Consider the following 21,032-nt stretch of genomic DNA (forward strand, 5'->3'; position numbering starts at 1 on the left):
CAACATATGTATCAGTTACACTTTGTTGTATTTTGCTATTAAATCTCTTTGTGCATTGGAACCACATTGATTGCATTAGACCATCTTTATTGGTAGCGATAATTACAGTCAGGACAGGCCTAACCCTCATGTTTCTAGCCGACTGTTAGAGTTGCTCATAGATGCCTCAAAGTCCAATGAGTTTGGTGCTTTTTTCCAAGGAGATTGATTTGCGGCCCCTTGACCGGACTCCTGGCGGAACAGTGGATGAGTGCATAACTTGCTGGCTTTAGAGTTGTTCCCCATATCGTGTCTGTTGAGCTACGGTTGTCCTATTTACAAGGCTGTAGCATAGTCCTTTGGTAAGACAACCTGGATGTTGTGAAGTCCATTAATAAACAGAGCTTTGTCACTGCAGACCATAAACCTATTGAGACACTTGGTTGCGCCACCTAGGACACAACATCACTTTTCAGGCGAGACACGTTACCGGCGCAGGCAATGAGCTGGCAGATGCACTCTCTCATTGTGGCGCCGCTTTCTGGTTTTGGTCAGCATGCAAATCTCATTGGCAACCCCTGTCCATCTTATGTTTGGCAGATTGTCAAGACAGCATAGTGGGAGTCGTTGAGACATCTCTGGCCCTTTCCACCAGGAGAGCTTATTGAGTGGCCTGGCAGCAGTAAGATCGTTCCATGGGATCGTTGGGTCAAAGTGACACAGTTCAGAGTGTAGACATGCTGTCCTTTATCTCGGCTAAGTGCCCCAAAAACATCCATGGCTCCACCGTAGCAGACAAATAATTTATGGTGCGGTTCCATGGGTGGGAAGATCCTAGCAAGGGTTTTCTAATATCTAATCATTAGGTATACACCCCCAGGGGGAAAGATATGAGGAGGCCAATAGAAGCTGGAATGCTGAGGCAAATAGTTTGAATCCTTTTAGCTGTAGCTACTGACACTTACAAACCCCTTTTATTTCGCACTGAATTCTCGTTAGCCTCTTTTGGTGTGTTTAGGGTTAATGAGTTGGTGGCTCAGTCCAGGCAGGCGGTCAGGTCAGCGTTACTTACCAGGCAAACGATTATTACTGTTGCACAAGTCTTTTGCAAGCGACTCCGGTCCAAAATGAACCAATGGGGAACGTTACAATGGATTACCTTACTAACCCAGGATGGCAAGGGCCATCTGTCCAGTCGCATTGTATGGACCCCATGGGTCCACACAATGGTTGGTTGGTTCATGCCGACGGATACCCTCTCATTAAATTTCAGTTTAATGTGTGTTTCAGGCGGTCATCATCATCATCAACATTAACATTTATTTATATAGGCCAGCAGATTCCGTTGCACTTTACAATGGGGGACACACAGTTAAAAAAGGTTACTAGGTAATGCATACATTTAGAGAGGTAAGAGGGCCCTGCTCGCAAGCTTACAATCTATGGGACAATGGATACACAAGGGTAAGTGCTACATCATATTGAATATTTGTCCAGCTAGAATGCAAAGGTTACAAAGTATTTTGTGGGCTGTAGGCTCAGTATCACAACTATGTTGGTCAGAGGGTTGTTATCTTGTGTTAGCTATATAGAGGGTAGTAATAGGGTAAACTAGGGAGATTAAGAGTGTGTTAGAGGAATATTATACACTTGTTAGAAGAGTTGGGTTTTCAGAGAACGCTTGAAGGTTTGAAGACTAGAGGAAAGTCTTGTGGTGCGAGGGAGTGAATTCCATAAAGTGGGTGCAGCCTGAAATAAGTCCTGTAACCAAGAATGGGAGGAAGTGATGAGAGTGGAAGAGAGATGGAGATCTTGTGCAGAATGGAGGTGTTGAGTTGGGAGATATTTTGAGACAAGGGAGAAGATGTATGTCGGTGCAATTTTCTTGATGGCCTTGTTTGTTAGTAGAAGAATTTTATATTGGATTCATTGAAAAACAGGCAAGCAATGTAGAGACTAACAGAGTGACTCAGCAGCTGAAAAATGTTTTGCATGGAAAAACAATCTAGCCACTGCGTGCAAAATAGATTGTAGGTGCTCAAGTCTGATTTTGTGAAGACCAGTAAGGAGGGAATTACAATAGTCAATGCAAGAGATGATGAGTGCACGAATTAAAGATTTTGCAGTGTCTTGTGTGAGATATATACGTATTCTGGAAATGTGTTTTAGATATATATAGCATGATGTGGGGAACAAAGGATAGTTGCAAGTCAAGGATTACACCTATGCAGCGAACTGCAGGGTGGGATTTATGGTCATGTTGTCAACAGAATTTGAAATGTCAAGCTGGAAGCTTCTATTGTTGGGTGGAAATATTTTCAATTCTGTTTTTGAAAGATTGAGTTTGAGTTGGTGAGAGGACATCCAAGGTGAAATGACAGAAAGACAGTCAGTAACGCGAGACAACACAGATGGTGCTCCTTCTATCCCACATCTCGCTCCCTTATTCTTTCCTCTCCACCCTCCACCTGTCCGCTTGAGCCCATCCCCTCTAACCTCCTTCGCTGTCTCTCTCCCACTGCCTGCTCCTACCTTGCACACCTATTCAACCTATCACTCGCCTCAGGTGTTGTACCCTCCTCATTTAAACACGCTCTCATCTCTCCTATCCTCAAAAAACCCAATCTTGACCCCACCTCCTTCGGCAACTATCGCCCCATCTCGTTTCTCCCCTTCAATTCCAAATTACTTGAGCGGATAATCTGCTCTTGCCTCACCAAATACCTCTCAGACAATTCCCTCCTTGATCCTCTCCAATCTAGTTACCGCCCCCTCCACTCTACCGCCCTGGCCAAAGTTACCAACGACCTCCTCTCAGCCAAATCCAGGGGTCACTTCTCCTTACTCATCCTCCTTGACCTATCTGCTGCCTTCGACACTGTGGATCACCCCTCCTTCTGCAAACTCTTCTCTCTCTCGACCTCTCTGGTTCTGTCCACGCCTGGTTCTTTTCTTACCTCACCAACCGCACCGTCTCTGTCTCCACACCCGGCTCTTCCTCAACCCCCTCCCCTCTCCCGTTAGGAGTCCCCAAGGGCTCTGTTCTCGGCCCCCTACTATTCTCGCTCTACACTTCTTCCCTCGGTGCTCTCATCTCCTCCTACGGTCTTCAGTATCACCTCTATGCTGACGACATTCAGCTCTACATATCTTGTCCTGATCTCTCTCACACCCTCCTCTCCCGTGTATCCGACTGCCGCTCTGCCATCTCCTCCTGGATGTCCTCATGCTTTCTCAAAATTATTATCTCAAAAACTGAACTCATTGTCTTCCCTCCCCCCAAGCTACCCTCCCACCACAACATCTCTACCGTTGTTAATATCACAACCATCTCCTCTGTCACCCAGATCCGTTGCCTGGGTGTCAACCTTGACTCCTCTCTCTCCTTCACCCCCCACGTCCATTCTCTTGACCAAACCTGCCGCTTCCAGCTGCGTAACATCGCCCGCATCCAGCCCTTCCTCTCACAAGATGCCACCAAAACCATCATCCATGCACTCATCATCTCCTGCCTCGACTACTGCAACCTTCTCCTCACTGGCCTCCCCCTCTCCCACCTCGCCCCCCTTCGTTCTGTTCTCAACACGGCTGCCCGACTCATCTTTCTCTCACACCGCTCCTCCTCTGCCTCCCCTATCTGCCATGCCATACACTGGCTCCCCTTCCCCTACAGGATCCTTTTCAAACTCCTTACCACCACGTACAAAGCCCTCTCCCTGTCTCCTGCCCTCATATCTCTAACCTCCTCTCCATTCACACCCCTGCCCGCTCCCTGTGCTCGGCCAATGACCGTCGCCTCTCCTCCACTCTGATTACCTCCTCCCACTCCAGAATCCAAGACTTCTCCCGAGCAGCCCCCCTGCACTGGAACGACCTCCCGAGCTCCATCCATCTCTCTCCCAGTCTTTGCTCCTTCAAACGGGCACTTAAAACTCACCTGTTCCTAAAAGCCTACCAATAATCCACTTAAACCTACCTTCTTACTCCTTCGCTATCCTCCTTCTCTCGTTATCCCTTCTCTCCCCTAGCCCCGCCTTTCTCTCCCTTACTTTAATGGCTCCCTTTTGTGCCTGCTTGTTCACCCCCCCTTAGGATGTGAGCTCGTATGAGCAGGGCCGCTCTCCCCTCCTGTCTCCATGCCTGTTCTTCTGCTCCATCTTTACCCACATGTCTGCCCAGAGTTGCTGAAGTATTGGTACTTTGTGTTTATTGTTCTGTACTATGTGACCCTGTATGGTCTACTGTTTGTGCTGTGTATGGCGCCGTGAAAACCTTTTGGCGCCTAACAAATAAATGATAATAATAATAATTATAATGGTGAGAGATCAGGAGAGGATAGATAAATGTGTGCATCATCTGCATACAGATGATACTGAAATCCAATGGAGCTTATTAGTTTTCCAAGAGAAGTGGTGTAGATAGAGAATAGCAGAGGACAAGCACTCCAACTGATAAAGGAAGCGGAATGGAGGATGTTCCAGAGAAGTTAACACTAAAAGAGCGATTAGAGAGGTAGGATGAAAACCAGAATAGGACAGTGTCTTGAAGACCTAGGGATTGTAATGTCTGTATAAGAGAGTGGTCAACAGTGTTGAATGCAGCAAAGAGATCCAGGAGTAGATAGAATTAGAGGAGAGTAATCACCTTTAGTTATAACTGTGATCAGATCATTGACAACCTTGGTCAGCGCAGTCTTGGTGGATTGTTGAGAGTGAAAGCCTGTTTGATGAGTATCCAATTGGTTGTTTGCAGTAAGGAAACGTGTGAGGCAAGTGTCAGCAATTCTCTCGAAAAGTTTGTAGGGACATGGGATTTGAGAGATGGGTCAGTAATTTGAGAGAGAGTTTGGGTCAGAATTTTGTTTTTTTTAGAATAGAAGTAATCACTGCATGCTTGAATAGTGATTGAAAGATACCAGTAGAGAGAGATAGAATACAGATTTTAGTTCAAGGTGGAATGAGCACATGAGACAAGAACCTACCAATTTGTAAGGGTATGGGATCAAGAGGACTACAGGAGGTAGAGTGGGAAAATAACAGAGTGGAAACTTCCTCTTTATTTGTGGGATCAAATGAAGAGAGGGTTTCATAGGATGCTGGGAAGTAAATGAGCTGATTGTTAGTCATAGGAGATAATACCATTTCAAGTCTGATTTTATCAATCTTGTCCTTGAAATAGGAAGCAATATCCTGGGCACTGATGGTAGCAGCAGGGTTTGGGGTGGTAAGATTGAGAAGAGAGATTTAAATTCATTAAAAAGGCATTTGGGGTTAGAAGCCTGAGCATAGTTAAGAGATTGGAAGTATGCTTGTTTAGTAGTGTCCAGAGCACTTCAATGGCAGTGGTAATTAGCAGTATATGCACTGAAATCATTAGAGGTACAAAATTTACGCCAGTGATGTCGAGCTTTGTGAGAACATTTTTGTAGATTTCGTGTTACTTTAGTGTGCGACAGTTGACAACGAGGTCTACGCGGAGTATGAAGTGTCGCTGGAGCCACTTGATCAAGGGCAGTTGTTAGGGTATGGTGAAAATGAGGAACTGCCATATTGGGGTAGGAAAATGTAGAAATTGGGGAGATAAGGTGTTGGAGAGAGGTGGAAAACTGTTGAAAATCAATAGAATTAATATTCCTGTGGGTATGAGGAGGCTTGGAATAGTTTGACAGAGAGCAAGTTAAAGAACTGGGATTGAACAAGTAACTAATAAGGTGATGACCCGAGAGAGGAAAGGAGTGTTAAGGAAATTAGAAACTGAGCATAGTCTATAGAAAACAAGATCAAGAAAGTGGCCATCCTGAGGAGTAGCTGATTCAATCCACTGGGAGAGGTGAAGTGAGGAGGATAGAGAGAGCAGTTTTGAAGCAGTATTACAATGTGGATTAGCAATAGAGATGTTGAAATCACCCATGATGATGGTGGGGATGTCAGAAGATAAGAAGTAAGGGAGCCTTGCAGAAAAATGTTCAAGAAATTGTCGGTCGTGTCGAGGGGGGTGATAGATCACAGCGAAACTCATAGAGAATGGGTAAAAAATCCTAACAGTATGTAAATCACCAGATTTGAATGTGAGTGATGCAATATTTGGTAGACCTGTGAATGTGCACTGTGGGGAGAGAAGTAGTCATCATCATCATCACCATTTATTTATATAGTGCCACTAATTCTGCAGTGCTGTACAGACAACTCATTCACATCAGTCCCTGCCCCATTGGGGCTCACAGTCTAAATTCCCTAAAACACACACACACACAGACTAGAGTCAATTTGTAAGCAGCCAATTAACCTACCAGTATGTTTTTGCAGTGTGGGAGGAAACCCATGCAAACACAGGGAAAACATACAAACTCCTCACAGATAAGGCCATGGTCGGGAATTGAACTCATGACCCCAGTGCTGTAAGGCAGAAGTGATAACCACTTAGTGCTACCTCCTTGTCTGCTTCCAGGTTCTGGGGGTGTTGGTGAAATGGAGGCTGCCATGTGAAAGGGCTGCATGTATGGCAGTGTCTGATTACATGAGCCATGTTTCTGTTATTGCCATAAGGCTGAGGTTGTTTGAGAGGAAGAAGTTGAGTAGGAAGGCAAGTTTGTTATAAACAGAGCGTGCATTCCAAAGTGCACATTTAAAGGACTTTGGAAGAGAGGGTAGACAGGTGACGCATTTGAGGTTTGCTGGATTTTGTTAGTGTTCAGATATATGTGGGTAGGTCTTTGGAATTCATTGTTCTAAACATAACCCTTTACGGCACCCATTCCTTCCGAATTAGGGCAGCTACCACTGCAGCTGAAGAGGCCTCTTACATTGCAGCAATTAAGTCCCTAGCATGATGGAAATCAAATGCCTATGAAACTTGCCTTAGACCAAGAAACTAGGGGTAACGCCTGGCTCCTCACCCATCCCTTGGTAACCCAAGACTAGTAGTCAGGGACTGAGCATCTGTGAATTCCCATGGCAACAATTAATGCAGTTTTTTCCTGTGTTACATTGAGTCTTCTGCTGTAAACCAATATAGGCATTTATTCTAGGCAATGTAAGGACATAGTATTGCCTGTAAGTCAGTTAACATTTAGAAGTTAGCAAGAATAGCTTTTTTTTGTAAATTTAAAAAAGAGAGAACTACAGGATCCAATTAGCTCCACCCCTAAAATATAAACATATCTGTATATTAACTATCCTGTAGGTCTGAATTTCATAAAGGTAAAGTATGTGTAGTCTGTACGATGTTTCTTTATTGTTTTATTTACATACTACTAAGTGTTTATATGTAAATTACCAAGTGTTTGAAGATTGGCTGGCTTTCATATAACAGTACTGCTGGCGGCAATAACCAATGTGCTTTGAGAAAGACCCCATATAGCAGGTTGAAATGCGTCAACAGTTAGTAGGATTTCAAGTAAAATCACTCCTCCGGAAGAAAGGTGCATGTCAGCCTTTTAACATCAGAACATTGATACCATCAGGAGACTCTGATAGGCGTGGACTTGCTTCCATTCTTTGAGGATTTATTGTCATTTGCTAACGTATGCATTCTATCTAAATTGTGAGTGCAGTTTTAAAATTGTTATGTTAAACAGAAAGCTTTAATGCTGTTAAGCCAGATTCTGGTTCTTGTTTTGTTTTGTTTGTATACCAAACGTTTCAAAGTACAGGATTATAAGAAAGAAACCAATTATAGGGGAGAGGTGATTACAACTGAACGATTTGTGCTATATTGAAGTGAACAGACCTGTTTGTATAAATTTGTCTGATGAGCTATTTTGAAAACTGGCCATATGGAAAAAAACATTGATAAAATTGACTGAAAAAAGTGTCTACTAAAGGACTTAATTTGAAAGATTTGAAAAGTTGAGCATGTGCTATATTGTATGATTTATATGCTCTCTATGTTTTGGATTGCTTTAGATTTTTTGCACCTGAGTTTTACTCTTATCCAGGTAAACCTACCCATCGCTTTTCAATCCATACTGGCATGCCTACCACACAACACTCAAAGCTCCACAATAACTGTGCCATGCAAACTGCCAACAAACCCTAACTTAAAGAATCGGAACCTCTGCCCATGACATCAGGCAGCAACCACAATATCCTCCACTCATAGGTGCAGATGGTCCAGATACTTTCCTACAAATAAAAACCAGCACAATGTCTCTTCAGTCTGCCATATATTTTAGGACTAAAACTTAAATGCTTTATCTAATGTAAGAGTTTCTAAAGAGGTAAAACAATCTTCGTTTTATGAGATGTTTGCTCTTTTTCACAGTGCACTTTTTCAGAATTTATTTCATAGCTATCTTCTTCACTAACATAAGTTTTCAAGTTATCACTTTTCTTCAAACTTTGAGAGATACAAAACAATGTACAGACCTTTGCCCTTTATCTCTGGCTCCAAAGTTACAGATTTCAAAGTTTGTGTTAGACGTCTTCCTTCCGGCTGAAAGAAAAAAAGGTTTATGAAACGCGTAGTTAAATTTATGTAGCCGGAATAATGAGGACTGAGAAATGAGGTAATGATTGCTGATCATTTGTACAGTTTTAACAAGGCACTTACATAGTCACTTAGTCACAAGTTTCTAATTTAGTGGAATTATGGAAAGTAACAGTTCAAACTTTTTTCATGTCTTAGATACCGTCTGTTCAATAGCAAGAGAATTAAAATAACTATATTTATACTCACAACAACTTTCAGCTTCTTCTTGACACCATCTGAGATGAAAGTAAACTCAACAGCTGCCTTCACCTCCACAACATGATATCCCAAGGTTATTGGAACAATGATAAAAGGAACAAACGCAGATGAGGCAGAATTGATGGTTACAACTTGATGATATTTTTTTTCAGCAGTAGAGGGACTACAGAATTCTGCATTATAAGTCCAGTTTACACGCACCTACACCAAAAAGAGAAGTTGAACGTGAATGGAATAGGAGAAAACCCTATTTTACATGTTGGCTGATGTGGTGCCTTTATTTGAACAAACGTGACTGTTATAAAGATAAAGATTCACTGTACTTTTTTGGCAGCAACTGAGTTCTCTCTCAATATTAGTAGAACTGCACAGTCGTAGTTTTACCAAAGGTCCCATCACTCACATTCCCATCATTTGAAATACACACTACTCAGGTCTTCAATCCACTCTCTATGCATGTTGCTGTCATCTATCAGCCCCCAAGAACACACCAACAATTTCATGAACATTTCTCTGCATGGCTTCCTCACTTCTTATCTTCTGACATCCCCACCATAATCATGGGTGATTTCAACATACAAACTGCTAATCTAAATTTCAACTCTGCTTCTACACTACTCTCTCTAACCTCCTCTCTTGGCCTCTCCCAGTGGAGGGAATCCTCTACTCATCAGGATGGCCACTGTCTTGATCTCTAGACTATGGTCAGTTTCTGATTTCCTTAGCACTCCATTCCCCCTCTCAGATCATCACCTTCATCAGCTACAAGCTCACCCCAAGTACTTTACCCTCTCTGTTGTCAAATGCTTCCAAGCCTCTTCATATCTGCAGAACTCATAACTCTTATTAATTTTCACAGTCTTCTCCCTCTCTCCAACAACTTATCTCCCTGATCCCAACATTCTTCTCCCCTGATATGGCAGTACCTCATTTTCACCAAACCCTAGCAACAGCCCTTGATCAAGTGGCTACAGCGAATCTTCACACTCTGTGTCGATTTTGATTTCAGCCATGGCACACTAAAGTAACTCAATATCTTCAAAGACTTTCTCATAAAGCAGAACGTCACTGGCATAATTCTCATACCTCACTAATCATTTCCTCACATTTACTGATATCTACCACTCCTGTCGAAATGCTCTGGACACTGTTAAACAAAACTACTTCCAATCTTTCATCTCTGCTCAGATTTCTAACCCCAAATGCCATTTTCACACATTTAAATGTCTTCTCTACCCTCCCACCCCAAACCCTCCAACTTCTATCATTGCCCAGGATCTTGCTTCCTACTTTAAGGACAAGATTGATAAAATCTGTCTTGAAATGGTATCATTTTCCTCTGCAAACATTCAGCTCAATTCCTTCCTGGCATCCTCTGTCACACTCTCTTCATTTGATCCCACAAATGAAGATGAAGTATCTACCCTCTTCTTATCTTCCAACTCCATCTCTTGTCATCTTGATCACAATCTAATCTCTTGCAAATCAGTAGGCCCCTGTCTCTTGTGCTCATTCCAACTTTCATTAAAATCTGTAATCCCTCTCTCTCTCTGTACTGGTGTCTTTCAGTTATCATTCAAGCACACAGTGATTACTCATTTTCTTAAAAATTGAATTCTGACCCAATCTCTCTCTCAAATTACCGTCCCATCTCTCAGCTCCCATGCCCCTCCAAGCTTCACAAAAGATTTGCCTACACTAGCCTCACATGGTTGATTTCTGCAAACAACCTATTCGGTCCTCTTCAGTCAGGCTTTTGCTCTCAAAATTCCACAGAGGTTGCATTACCTAAGGGTGTCAATGCTTTGGTCACTGCTAAAACTAAAGTCCATTACACTCTTCTAATTCTCCTGAATCTCTCTGCTACATTTTGACGCTCTTTCAGTGTTAATTTCTCTGGATCCACCTCTGCTCAGCTTCCATTATCAGTTGGAGTACCACAAGGCTCAGTCCTAGGTCCTCTGCTATTCTCTATCTGCACCACTTCTCTTGGAAAACTAATGAGCTCCTTTTGATTTCAGTATCATCTGTATGCAGATGATACACAAATTTATCTATCCTCTCCTGATCTGTCACCATCTGTGTTGTCTCACGTTACTGACCATATTTCTGCCAGTTTATTTTGGATGTCCTCTCTTCAACTCAAACTCAGTCTTTCTAAAAGAGAGTTAATATATTCCCACCAACAGACGTTGCCTACTTGACATTTCTATTTCTGTTGATAACATGACCATAAATCCCACTCTGCAAGCTCGCTGCCTAGGTGTGATCTTTGACACAGCACTATCCTTTGCGACCCACTTCAAATCATGTTGCATACATCTAAAAATGATGCACATATTTTGCAGAAGATGCTACAAAATCTCTAATTCATGCACTCATCATCTCTCGCATTGACTATAGCAATTCCCTCTGTCAGGACCTCAGGGCCAGAACCATAGGTACCCAGCCTTTAGGTTAATGGATCAAAGTAAACACACAAAGTAAAGGAAACAGCGCTGCCCACAAAGCGGGTGGTCCCGTCCTTTTTTGGGACCAACATCACCCCTGCGGCCAATGGGCTATTTGATTTTATTATCACACTGCTACGAAACTATTCACCAAACTATGTCTTGCAATTATAGTCACGGAACCAGACATGTGATGAAAAACATTGTACAGTTTATTGCAGAGAAAATAACAATCCAGGATGCAATGAACAGAGACCGGGTAAGAATATACTCAGATTTTTAGGAATAGAAGACAGCAGGAGTAATGCAATTGTCAGGTTACCTCCAGGAGAGATATAGGTGATTGAAATATGTTTTGCATGGAAATAGAAACTGGATAAGCATGGATATCCACAGACACAGAGAAAGCAGTCAGTGATCCAGGAAATAAAAATAAGCAGGCTTAGGAGCATCAATGACCAGCAAAGGATACTGGGATAGATAGGCATGTATAAGACACAGTCAGGTGTGTATGATTAACTATCTGTCATAGTTAACCCCTGGTAGTGGTAAAGGCAGAACAGCAGCACCTCTGGAGGTTCAAATGTACAGCAGGGTAATGTAAACACTAAAGACACAAGGCATATCATAAGACACACCTAAAGTCTCTTCTATTTCAGATCATACTTGGGCCAGCAATGCGTGTGTCATGAGGTACACCATCTGCCTTATGGCTTTTGCCTACCCCATGTCTACATAGTGGGTGGCCAAATGGGTACATCCATGCCTACAGATAAATTGGATTTTATCCTTCTCTAGCATCTACTTTATATCCTGCCTCTGCTCTCCTCTAGTTCCATTCCCACCTTAACAGCCTCCACCCCTTTATCTCCTTTCACTTTCCCTATCATCTTCAGTTGGGGGTCTACCTCCATTGGATCCATGGGGAGATAACATATCAACATGGCCACGATCTGTCGTCTTACATAACCCTTTTGCTGGTTGATGCGGAAGGTTATCAGCCATCTCTCCCTGACATCTAGTGGTGCCTAATAATTGACTGGCCCTACCTGTCTCACTATTTTCAATGGGTGGCTTGAAGTTTATTCTGCCTCACTGGAATGAGCACTATCACCTTCTGCCCTGAGGACAGTCTCCTATCCTGGGTGCGAGCATCATACCACTCCTTTTGTCTGGCCTGTGCCCCTTTTAAATGGCCTTGCACCAACTCTGCTAACTTCTTAATTTTTCTCCCTCATTTCCTCCACGTAATGAAGGATGGGCTGTTCATTGGCCTAGAATATCCCTTCCCAACTCTGTTTGACCAAATCTAGGAGAACATGGACGCTTCAGTCATATAACAGTTCAAAAGGAGAGTATACGGTGGACTCCTGGGGCTCTTTTCCAATCTCTCCCTTCAGTGTGAACATACGCATTCAGGAGGTGTTTCAATGTTAAACTAAAAGATTCACACAGACTGTTAGTCTTTGGGAGATACAAGGTGGTTCACAGGGGCATAATGCCCTACTTCTCCCACAGAGTCTGGACAAATTCCCATTGGAATAGGGTTCCTTGGACAGTAACCACTTTTTTGGGATATCCCACCCAGCTACAGATGTCAACCTGAGCCTACAGTCATGGCCAAAAGTTTTGAGAATTACATAAATATTATTTTTCACAAAGTCTGCTGCCTCAGTTTTTATGATGGCAATTTGCATATACTCCAGAATGTCATGAAATGCTATCAGATGAATTGCAATTCATTTCAAAGTCCTTCTTCGATATGACAATGAACTTTATCTCAAAAACGACATTTCCACTGCATGTCAGCCGTGCCACAAAAGGACTAGCTAACACCAGGTCAGTTCTTCCTCTGTTAACCAGGGTTACCTGCAAGGAAACACGTGCAGTCATCATTGCTTTGCATAAAAAGAGCTTCACAGGCAAGGATATTGCTACTAGTAAGATTGCACCTAAATCAACCATTTATCAGAACATCAAGAACTTCAAGGGAAGAGGTTCAATAGTTGTGAAAAAGGCTTCTGAACATCAGCAAGCGCCAGGACCATCTCCTAAAGTTGAGTCAGCTGCAGGATCGGGGCACCACCAGTGCAGATCTTAAAAGGAATGCAAGCAGGCAGGTGTGAGTGCATCTGCATGCACAGTGAGGAGAGAGACTTTTGGATGATGGCCTGGTGTCAAGAAGACCAGCAAAGAAGCCACTTCTCTCCAGGAAAACATCAGGGACAGATTGATATTGTGCAAAAGGTACAGGGATTGGACTGCTGAGGACTGGGGTAAAGTCATTTTCTCTGATGAATCCCCTTTCAGATTGTTTGGGGCATCTGCAAAAATGCTTGTCCAGAGATGGAAAGGTGAGCATTACCATCAGTCCTGTGTCATGCCAACAGTAAAGCATTTTGAGAACATCCATGTGTCGGGTTGCTTCTCAGCCAAGGGAGTGGGCTCACTCACAATATTGTCTAAGAACACAGCCATGAATAAAGATTGGTACCAAAACATCCTTCAAAAGCAACTTGCCATAAGGCAAAAGCGATAACTAAGTGGCTTGGTGACCAAAACATAGAAATTTTGGGTTCATGGTCAGGAAACACCCCAGACCTTAATCCCATTGAGAGCTTGTGGTCAATCCTCAAGAGACTGGTGGACAAACAAAAAATACAGGACTTTTTAAAAACTGCAAGCATTGATTCGGCAAGAATGGGTTGCTATTACTAAGTATCTGGCCCAGAAGTTGATTGACAGCATGCCAGGGTAAATTGCAGAGGTCTTCAAAAAGAAGACCTCTGCAACACTGCAAATATTGACTCTTTGCATAAACCTAATGTAAATGTCAATAAAAGCCTTTGACACTTATAAAAATGCTTGTAATTTTACTTCCGTATACAATAGCAACATCTGACAAAAAGGTCTAAAAAGACTGAAGCAGCATACTTTGTGAAAAACAAAACTTGTGTCATTATCAAAACTTTTGGCCATGACTGTATGCCACATGCTCTGCTTATATATGGACAACAGGGCTACTGCCTTAGGGTATCTGGTGGCAGTTCACCAGGGTCAGGGTGAACATTTTCCCAGTATAATTGGGGATGGCCACTGGGCCTATAATGTGTATGGCCACTCAGACATAAGCCTCCTCAATTATGGGCAAGGGCAGCAGTGGGCCTTTCCTAGGGACTCACCCTATCATTTGGCAAGTGTCACAGGAGGCTTTATGTTGTTTAACATCCTGGGTGACTCAGGGCCTGAAAAAGGTTCACAACATGTGGGCAAACATTTTTCTGGTCCCAAAGTGCCCTGCTGCAGTTATGTAATGGACGAGCACTAACAATTGGGCCAGGTAAGCACATGGTACCATCAGCTGCTTAACCTCTGTGCCAGGGTCCTGGTCTAGTATGGGGTGACTACCATGCATAATAGTCCCATGTCCCACACTACCTTGCTTCCTCCCTTTTCTCAGGGTTAGCTGCACTTCTCAATTTTGCTAGCAATGGGTCATTCCATAGGGCCTCTTTAAATTCCCCATGGTCTACCTCCCCCAAATAAATTTTTGGCAAAGCATCAGATACCCCCAGATTACTCACCAACTGTGCTGCCTCCGGCACCTTGGTTTTGTTTGGCAGAGTGGGTCTTGGTGGTCCCCTCGGAGTTGGGGCAGTTTGTTGGTCTGGCTTGTGCCTGACTCTGACTGCAGGTGGTGGCTTGCAAAAAGTGAGTAACCAATCCCTGGCTCAAATCATTTCCCAAAATCACCTTATTTCGCAATCCATTCAAAATGCCACCTCCACCAAACCAAACCTCGCACTCCAATTCAAATGTACCTGGGCCACCTGGATGTCCTTGAGATGACCCCCCACTGAATATTCAGACTTGCTGTCCCTCCATAAATTCTGGTCTGGCTTGAGTAAGTGCCACTGAGGTATCTCTGTGATTGGACTATTGGCTCCTTTTTCTCCCCTGACTCATACATCTCCTCAGGATGGACCTTTGCCATTCCATCAACTTGGCCACCAGAGCTTCCCACTACCTGTGTCCTCAAAATCTTTCCCATTGGTTCTGCAGAATCCCTGAAAATGTTCATTTCTGGCTTTCATATAAAACCTTTTTATGGCTTTCAGAATACTCTGTCTCGCTTCTGCGGCCATCTCTGCCAACTTATCAATTAGGTTTTCTACTAACACTGGTGCTGACAGTCTTTTGCTTTATGTCATTACATAGCCTGAACGTATCTGGATACGAGTCCCTGTGCTCTACCCAAACATTGGGAATCTATGATCCCACTGCTTGCCACCAAAATGTGAGGACAACTACATTCAGACATGAATTGCAAGCAATAGCGCTGACTGGCTTTAGGTCCATTTCTGAGCATGAGCAGAGATATTTCATGCAAGATACAGCGCATAAATGGACTTACTTACGAAGCTTAATCATGCCCACGATGTTCAAATAAATGTTAATCAAATGAACAACTCCCCAAATCTTGTTTACCACATTTTTGAATATACAATAAATTGATAATTACAGGGTGCTCTGAAGAGCTCCAATACTTCTCAGCTTAATGCTGGAAAATTCAAAGTTTTTGTGGCTTCTCCTTATAGCATTATTATGATGATGACTCCATGCTGAGCATCTGTCTGTTATAGTGGAAACCAGCTGGGGTTGTATGACCATGACGGGCACTGAGATCTAAGGGAGGATCTTGGCCTGTTATTGCTGTGGAACCAGTCACCATTGGCAATAAAAATAGAGTAACGATAGAGATCTCCTTTTTCACCTCCATCCCTCATTATAGTTTGCGCCCCTCCACTTACATGTTTCTCAGTTTTATTTTGTTTTATTTCTGTTTTTGTTATGTGGAGGACTTACCTGCAGGACGAGATTTCGTGGGTTTCCTCTATCCCCACAGCGCCGGGCTCACCTCCCGACCGTTTGAATGTGTGGCGCCACGGCGAGCCAATCAGGGCTTGCCGCGTCATCACAGGGCATCGCCAGATGGCAGCACACTGAAGGCTATTTAAGCTGCGCATTCACCGCCATTTTTATTTAGACAGCGGAGTCCAAGAGAGAAAGATGTCGGGCGGAGAACTGCGCAATCACGAGGAGAAGATAAGAAGACAGCAAAAGAATACCGCCGTGGCAGAGAGCCCTTGTTTAGGAGCTACTCTGCAACCTAAAGACCGGCGGGGTCAACATAAGAAGATAGCCCCGAAGACAGAGGAGACAGGTAGGGCCCTTATGGGCACCATCTCTCTCTGGCCCCCCGCCCGCACTAATGTCCCCTAAATAGGGGCACAAGGCCCTGGCACTGATAGGTACAGGTAGGGATTCTCTGGCACTAGGCCCCAAGAAAAGTTGGGCTTGAAAAGCCCATAATTAAACAAGACAGGGCATAAGACTCTCAGTTTAGATTGGGCACTAGGCCCAAAGTTAGAGAGGGGCACAAGGACTCGTGGTAGAATTTGGGCACAAGACCTAATTGCCAGAGCCAGGGCAAAAGGCCCTTATAGATTAAGTGGACATTATAACTGTAGTCTAGGCAGGGCATTAAGCCATAGTTCCAGCAAATTAAAGTCAGGTAATAGGCCTGGAACATCAGTACAAGCAGAAGGCCCTGTGGTCGTGTTGTACACTGGGCTATTTATCTAGTCGGCGCAAGTGCCCACCATTCTCAGCCCATACCAACAGTAGTAACGTGTCATTGAACTAGCATTGTGTGTTGTGTATGGTTGTGCTTAAAAATTCCATTCCAGGTGTAAGACGTCAGGCCCCCATTAAATATAGGCACTTGTTTCCTTACTGTACTCCTGTAATTCTCTGTGTCTGTGTGGACAAGGGGTTAGATAAAGCACACATAGTTAGGGTAGGACACATGGTAGTTTTCCTGTCCCGTAGGTCCCTGGGGTTATGCAGGATTCCTGAGGCAGTGATTGGGCACCTCACTGGCAGTGCAGCACAGCCATTTTGAGTTCCAGGGGTGCGTCCCGTGGTTCCAATTGGGTGTCACAGTCGGAGTTCCAGCAGGGCCCCTGACGGGTCCAGATTGGGGCAGTGTTTCCACTCAGGTGAACGCGAACGGCTTGAGTTCCGGCAGTGGCCACTGACGGTTCTGAAAGGAAGCCGCCACTTCAGTGGCGCGTTGTTCCAGTGAGCCCCGGTCGGGCAGGTGGCAACTGGTCCTTGGGATTCTGTGAGTGACCCCACAGTGGGAAGACAGTTTTCTCAATAGAACCTGGGTGCGGGTTTAGGGTCATCCCCCGGAGTAGAAGGCAAACACCTTCTGGTGTTCCCCGTAGGTAGAAGGAGGAGGTTTAGGGACTACACCAGACCCAGTACCTAGCAAAGTTGCGTTACCCGACCATTAATTGTTGTAAAGTCAGGGCGCCTGTTTTTAGCTAGTGCCAGTTGTGTGGGTGGTACATTCTAGCCTCACCTGTAGAGTTGAGGGAGGCTGTGTTGTATGCTGTCTTCCACAGGTGACGGAGAGCACCAGGAGAGCAGGGACCAGAAATTGGAGCAAGCGGGTGAGTATAGTTCTCTTGATTCTTACTTCTGGTTAGGCTCTCACCAAGGGGTGAGTAGGGAATTTGGGGCGGGATTGTTCCCGGTCACAAATGCTCGTAGTGCCATGCCCTTGGCGAGAACAAAACGAGGTGGCAGCAGACGGGGTTGAGTGAGTGTGTCTGCGCCTTGTCGTAGCCTCGGACAGTCGTTCCTGGTAGGCACTGGTCTCAACTTCTTTTTCTTCCTTAGGGGGCAGTGGAGTGATCTGATAGAGGTTCAGTTGCTGGTATGCTGTAATAGGAAAAAGCAGAATATTCCACAGTGGTCCCTCAGGATTGGGGTCCAGGAGTCAGACCCTCAATAAACACGGTGCTGATACAGAAAGCAGCTGGGGTGAATCCGAAGTGGACGGTAGGCGGTCATCATTTTGAAGGCAAGACATCTGTGTGTGTCTGTCCTGTTTCCCTGCAGGCGTTACAGTTATTCTCTTATATGTTTGTTTCCGATAGAGAGTTTCATTAGGTATCATTATAGAAGTAGATTTACATATAGAGTAATCCTTATCAGATATTATATATGTCCATACTGTTGTTAGACTTATTTATTTTACCTATTATTCTCTAGCATATATATGTTCTCAAGTTGTTCGGCAATATAGATATTTGTTAAGTTTCTTTTATTTGTTTTAACCCCTGCAGTATTGTTATTAGCTACAACTCAAACATTTTTCTCTATATATCGATTCTACTTCACAATCCATCAATACAACTGTGCCTCTCTAATATGTCAGGATGATCCTCACCTCTTTGTCTGTTTTACCTAGTTTGTTTATTAGTTTATTATGTTTGTCCCCAATTGTAAAGCACTACAGAATATGTTGGCGCTATATAAATAAATGATGATGATGATGATGATGATAATCCTGCATTTAGAAATTGCGAGTTCAAGTCCCTGAAGAAATTAAACGTTTTTTATTTTTTATCTTTGTGATTTCTATTTCTGTTTTTTTTGTGCTAGATTTTGACGAATTACTGACAAGTATCAATACTATTATTATATTACATATGTCATAGTGTTAATATATTTTTTCGAAATATTTTGTGATTCAATATATATTTAACATCATATGAAGGTATCTTTTAAATCTCTTCAACCTTTAGTTAAGATATTATATAGATATTATATATAAATGCATATATTTTGGACCGAATGTGTTCTATATGATTGAATTACATAACGATGGTATAGCAATGAAGGAGTTAACATCACAGGTGTAGGTGTTGATTTAAAGTGAGCACCACTATAAAAGGATAGCCAGAGGAAGGTGGAATATCTTTGAAAAAGTCAGATGCATTGCTGATGAAATGCGTCAGTCCTTTCTACATCCACCATTGGCACAACGTACTACTGGATCCACTTAAGGATTGGATTTGTTTTAGCTTCTCACTTCACTCATTATTCCTTTTTGTATGCATTTATTTTTTATGCAACATATGGGGCAGCGACCCAGATTGTGGATATCTTCTTCTGCTGCGTAGTTTTCAGCAATGGGAGATCCTCCCTTACAGCCACCACAGTATATTGGTTGAGATCTAAATTGAACTATGTTATGGACCTGCTCACCACAAAGTGCTTATGATTGTGGGCTCACTCAGTGCCATCTTAACAACATTATGGGCCCCCGGTCAAAGCGGTGCACCGGGGCCCCTAGATACAGATATAGATATAGATATATAGAGATAGAGATAGATAGATGTACTTGCTCAGTGACCCTTGTAGGTTTTTTTTGCAGGCTTTTTTCTTTTGCAGGATTATTTATTCTCATTAAGAGCCGTGCCTATGGGGCCCACTTGCCCATGGGGCCCCCGGGCAGCTGCCCATCGTGCCCAATGGAAAAGATGGCCCTGGGCTCACTTCTGGCTGTGTAGACATCAGAAAGAGAAGAACCTTTTCTCCTCGACAGGCACCACACAATTTTGGTGAGAATGAACTACATTTTCAATTATAGAGCAAGGCACTTATATATGAGAAGCATATTTTCTATCCCATTTCCAACCAAGTAGACATACAGCATTTGCAGACTTTATGCTATATCGCTAGTGGACTGGCCACCCACTTTGAGTTTCATTTATTACCATAATTTGTGTTGTGAAAATAGCTGTGTTATATATGTTATTTATTGGTTTTTGACTACATTATTCCTTAGCGGTCCATTGTGACATATATTGTATATTTATACATGTCTTAATGACATTCATTCTATTACTTATATTTAATCCATTTTGACATTTGATCTGTATATTTTTATGTGATAATAAATTATTTCAGAATGCATACAAGTATCCTGCCACTACTACATGCCCTTCTGCTCCACGGGAGGTTTCTGTCCTCCCTGAGCTCGCCTATATTATGTGCTGCACCTTTCTACATGCTTATAATCTGCACCCAGCAAGGAATGACACCAATCTGCCCAACTCCTCCAAATGGTTAAAACTTTTGCACCTATGAAGACATCCCCATTTTAGCCCAAAAATCCTTCTACTTACACAGATGTAGGAATGTGACATCACAAAAGAGCATTGGCACTGTGGGTTTGCACTTTCCCACAGTTGTGACTCTTATTATTGTAATTACTATAGGAAGGATCACTTGCCTTGATTTTACTGTTGCCGTAGTTGTAGAGAGCGGCTCTTATTTCTACTTGTTCATTCCTCACCACAGAATATGGCAACTGCAGGTCAATGAAGAAGTCTTTCATAACTCGGATGTCATAGGGTCGAGACACACAGATACCTGTCAATGAAATAGAGTAAAAACAATTCCTATGTGAGGAAATAGCCTTCTGATCCTATAAGCATTCTACACGGGGAAATATAATCACAAGCATCCTCCATAAGGAATTACAATACTGATCATAAACAATAAACAAGTAGAAAATTCACCCTTGATCCTAGATCATACACAGCCTGCATGAGAGAATGTAGCATGTTTATAAAGAGAGTGACCTGCTTACCTTTGTTTTCAGACAAACTCACAGCCAAAACCTCCCATGTAGTTATTGTATCTTTTAAGAAAACACCGAGAGTCTTGGTTGAAATTCTGTTAGAAACAAACATGTATGTTGTGGTTAAATTCTATATGAATGAACAATAGAAGAAGGAAAACATGACAGAGGCTTGGATAAAGTCTTATCTTTATCTACTGGATTATAAAGTGTATTGAAAACCACATCAATATTGTTCTTTCATAAGGACTCAATCAGGGGGTTCATTGTATGGATGTCCCCACCTACTTTCATTGTCTCACCAGTTCTCTGAAGGTGTAAACTCCTGTCTACCTGCTGTTGGCCTGTCATTACTGGCGATAATTGCGGAATATTTAAATGTTGCAACAGTAAAAAGTGTATTTGAATGA

The 21,032-nt window shown here is 43.0% G+C and overlaps 1 protein-coding gene across 1 annotated transcript in view; it reads right to left on the minus strand.

The window, feature by feature from the left end:
• Window positions 1–21,032, minus strand: part of LOC142151181 (A.superbus venom factor 1-like) — a 162,919-nt gene that overhangs the window by 64,876 nt on the left and 77,011 nt on the right. Inside the window, exons 18-21 of the mRNA XM_075206547.1 lie at window positions 20,632–20,717; window positions 20,272–20,411; window positions 8,656–8,868; window positions 8,346–8,412 (exon numbers count right to left, since the gene is read on the minus strand). Of these exons, the coding sequence (XP_075062648.1) occupies window positions 8,346–8,412; window positions 8,656–8,868; window positions 20,272–20,411; window positions 20,632–20,717 (506 nt within the window). The remainder of the gene's footprint in view (window positions 1–8,345; window positions 8,413–8,655; window positions 8,869–20,271; window positions 20,412–20,631; window positions 20,718–21,032) is intronic.

The sequence above is a fragment of the Mixophyes fleayi genome, chromosome 4 (genome assembly GCF_038048845.1).
Source record: "Mixophyes fleayi isolate aMixFle1 chromosome 4, aMixFle1.hap1, whole genome shotgun sequence".
NCBI classification, from domain to species: Eukaryota; Metazoa; Chordata; class Amphibia; order Anura; family Limnodynastidae; genus Mixophyes; species Mixophyes fleayi.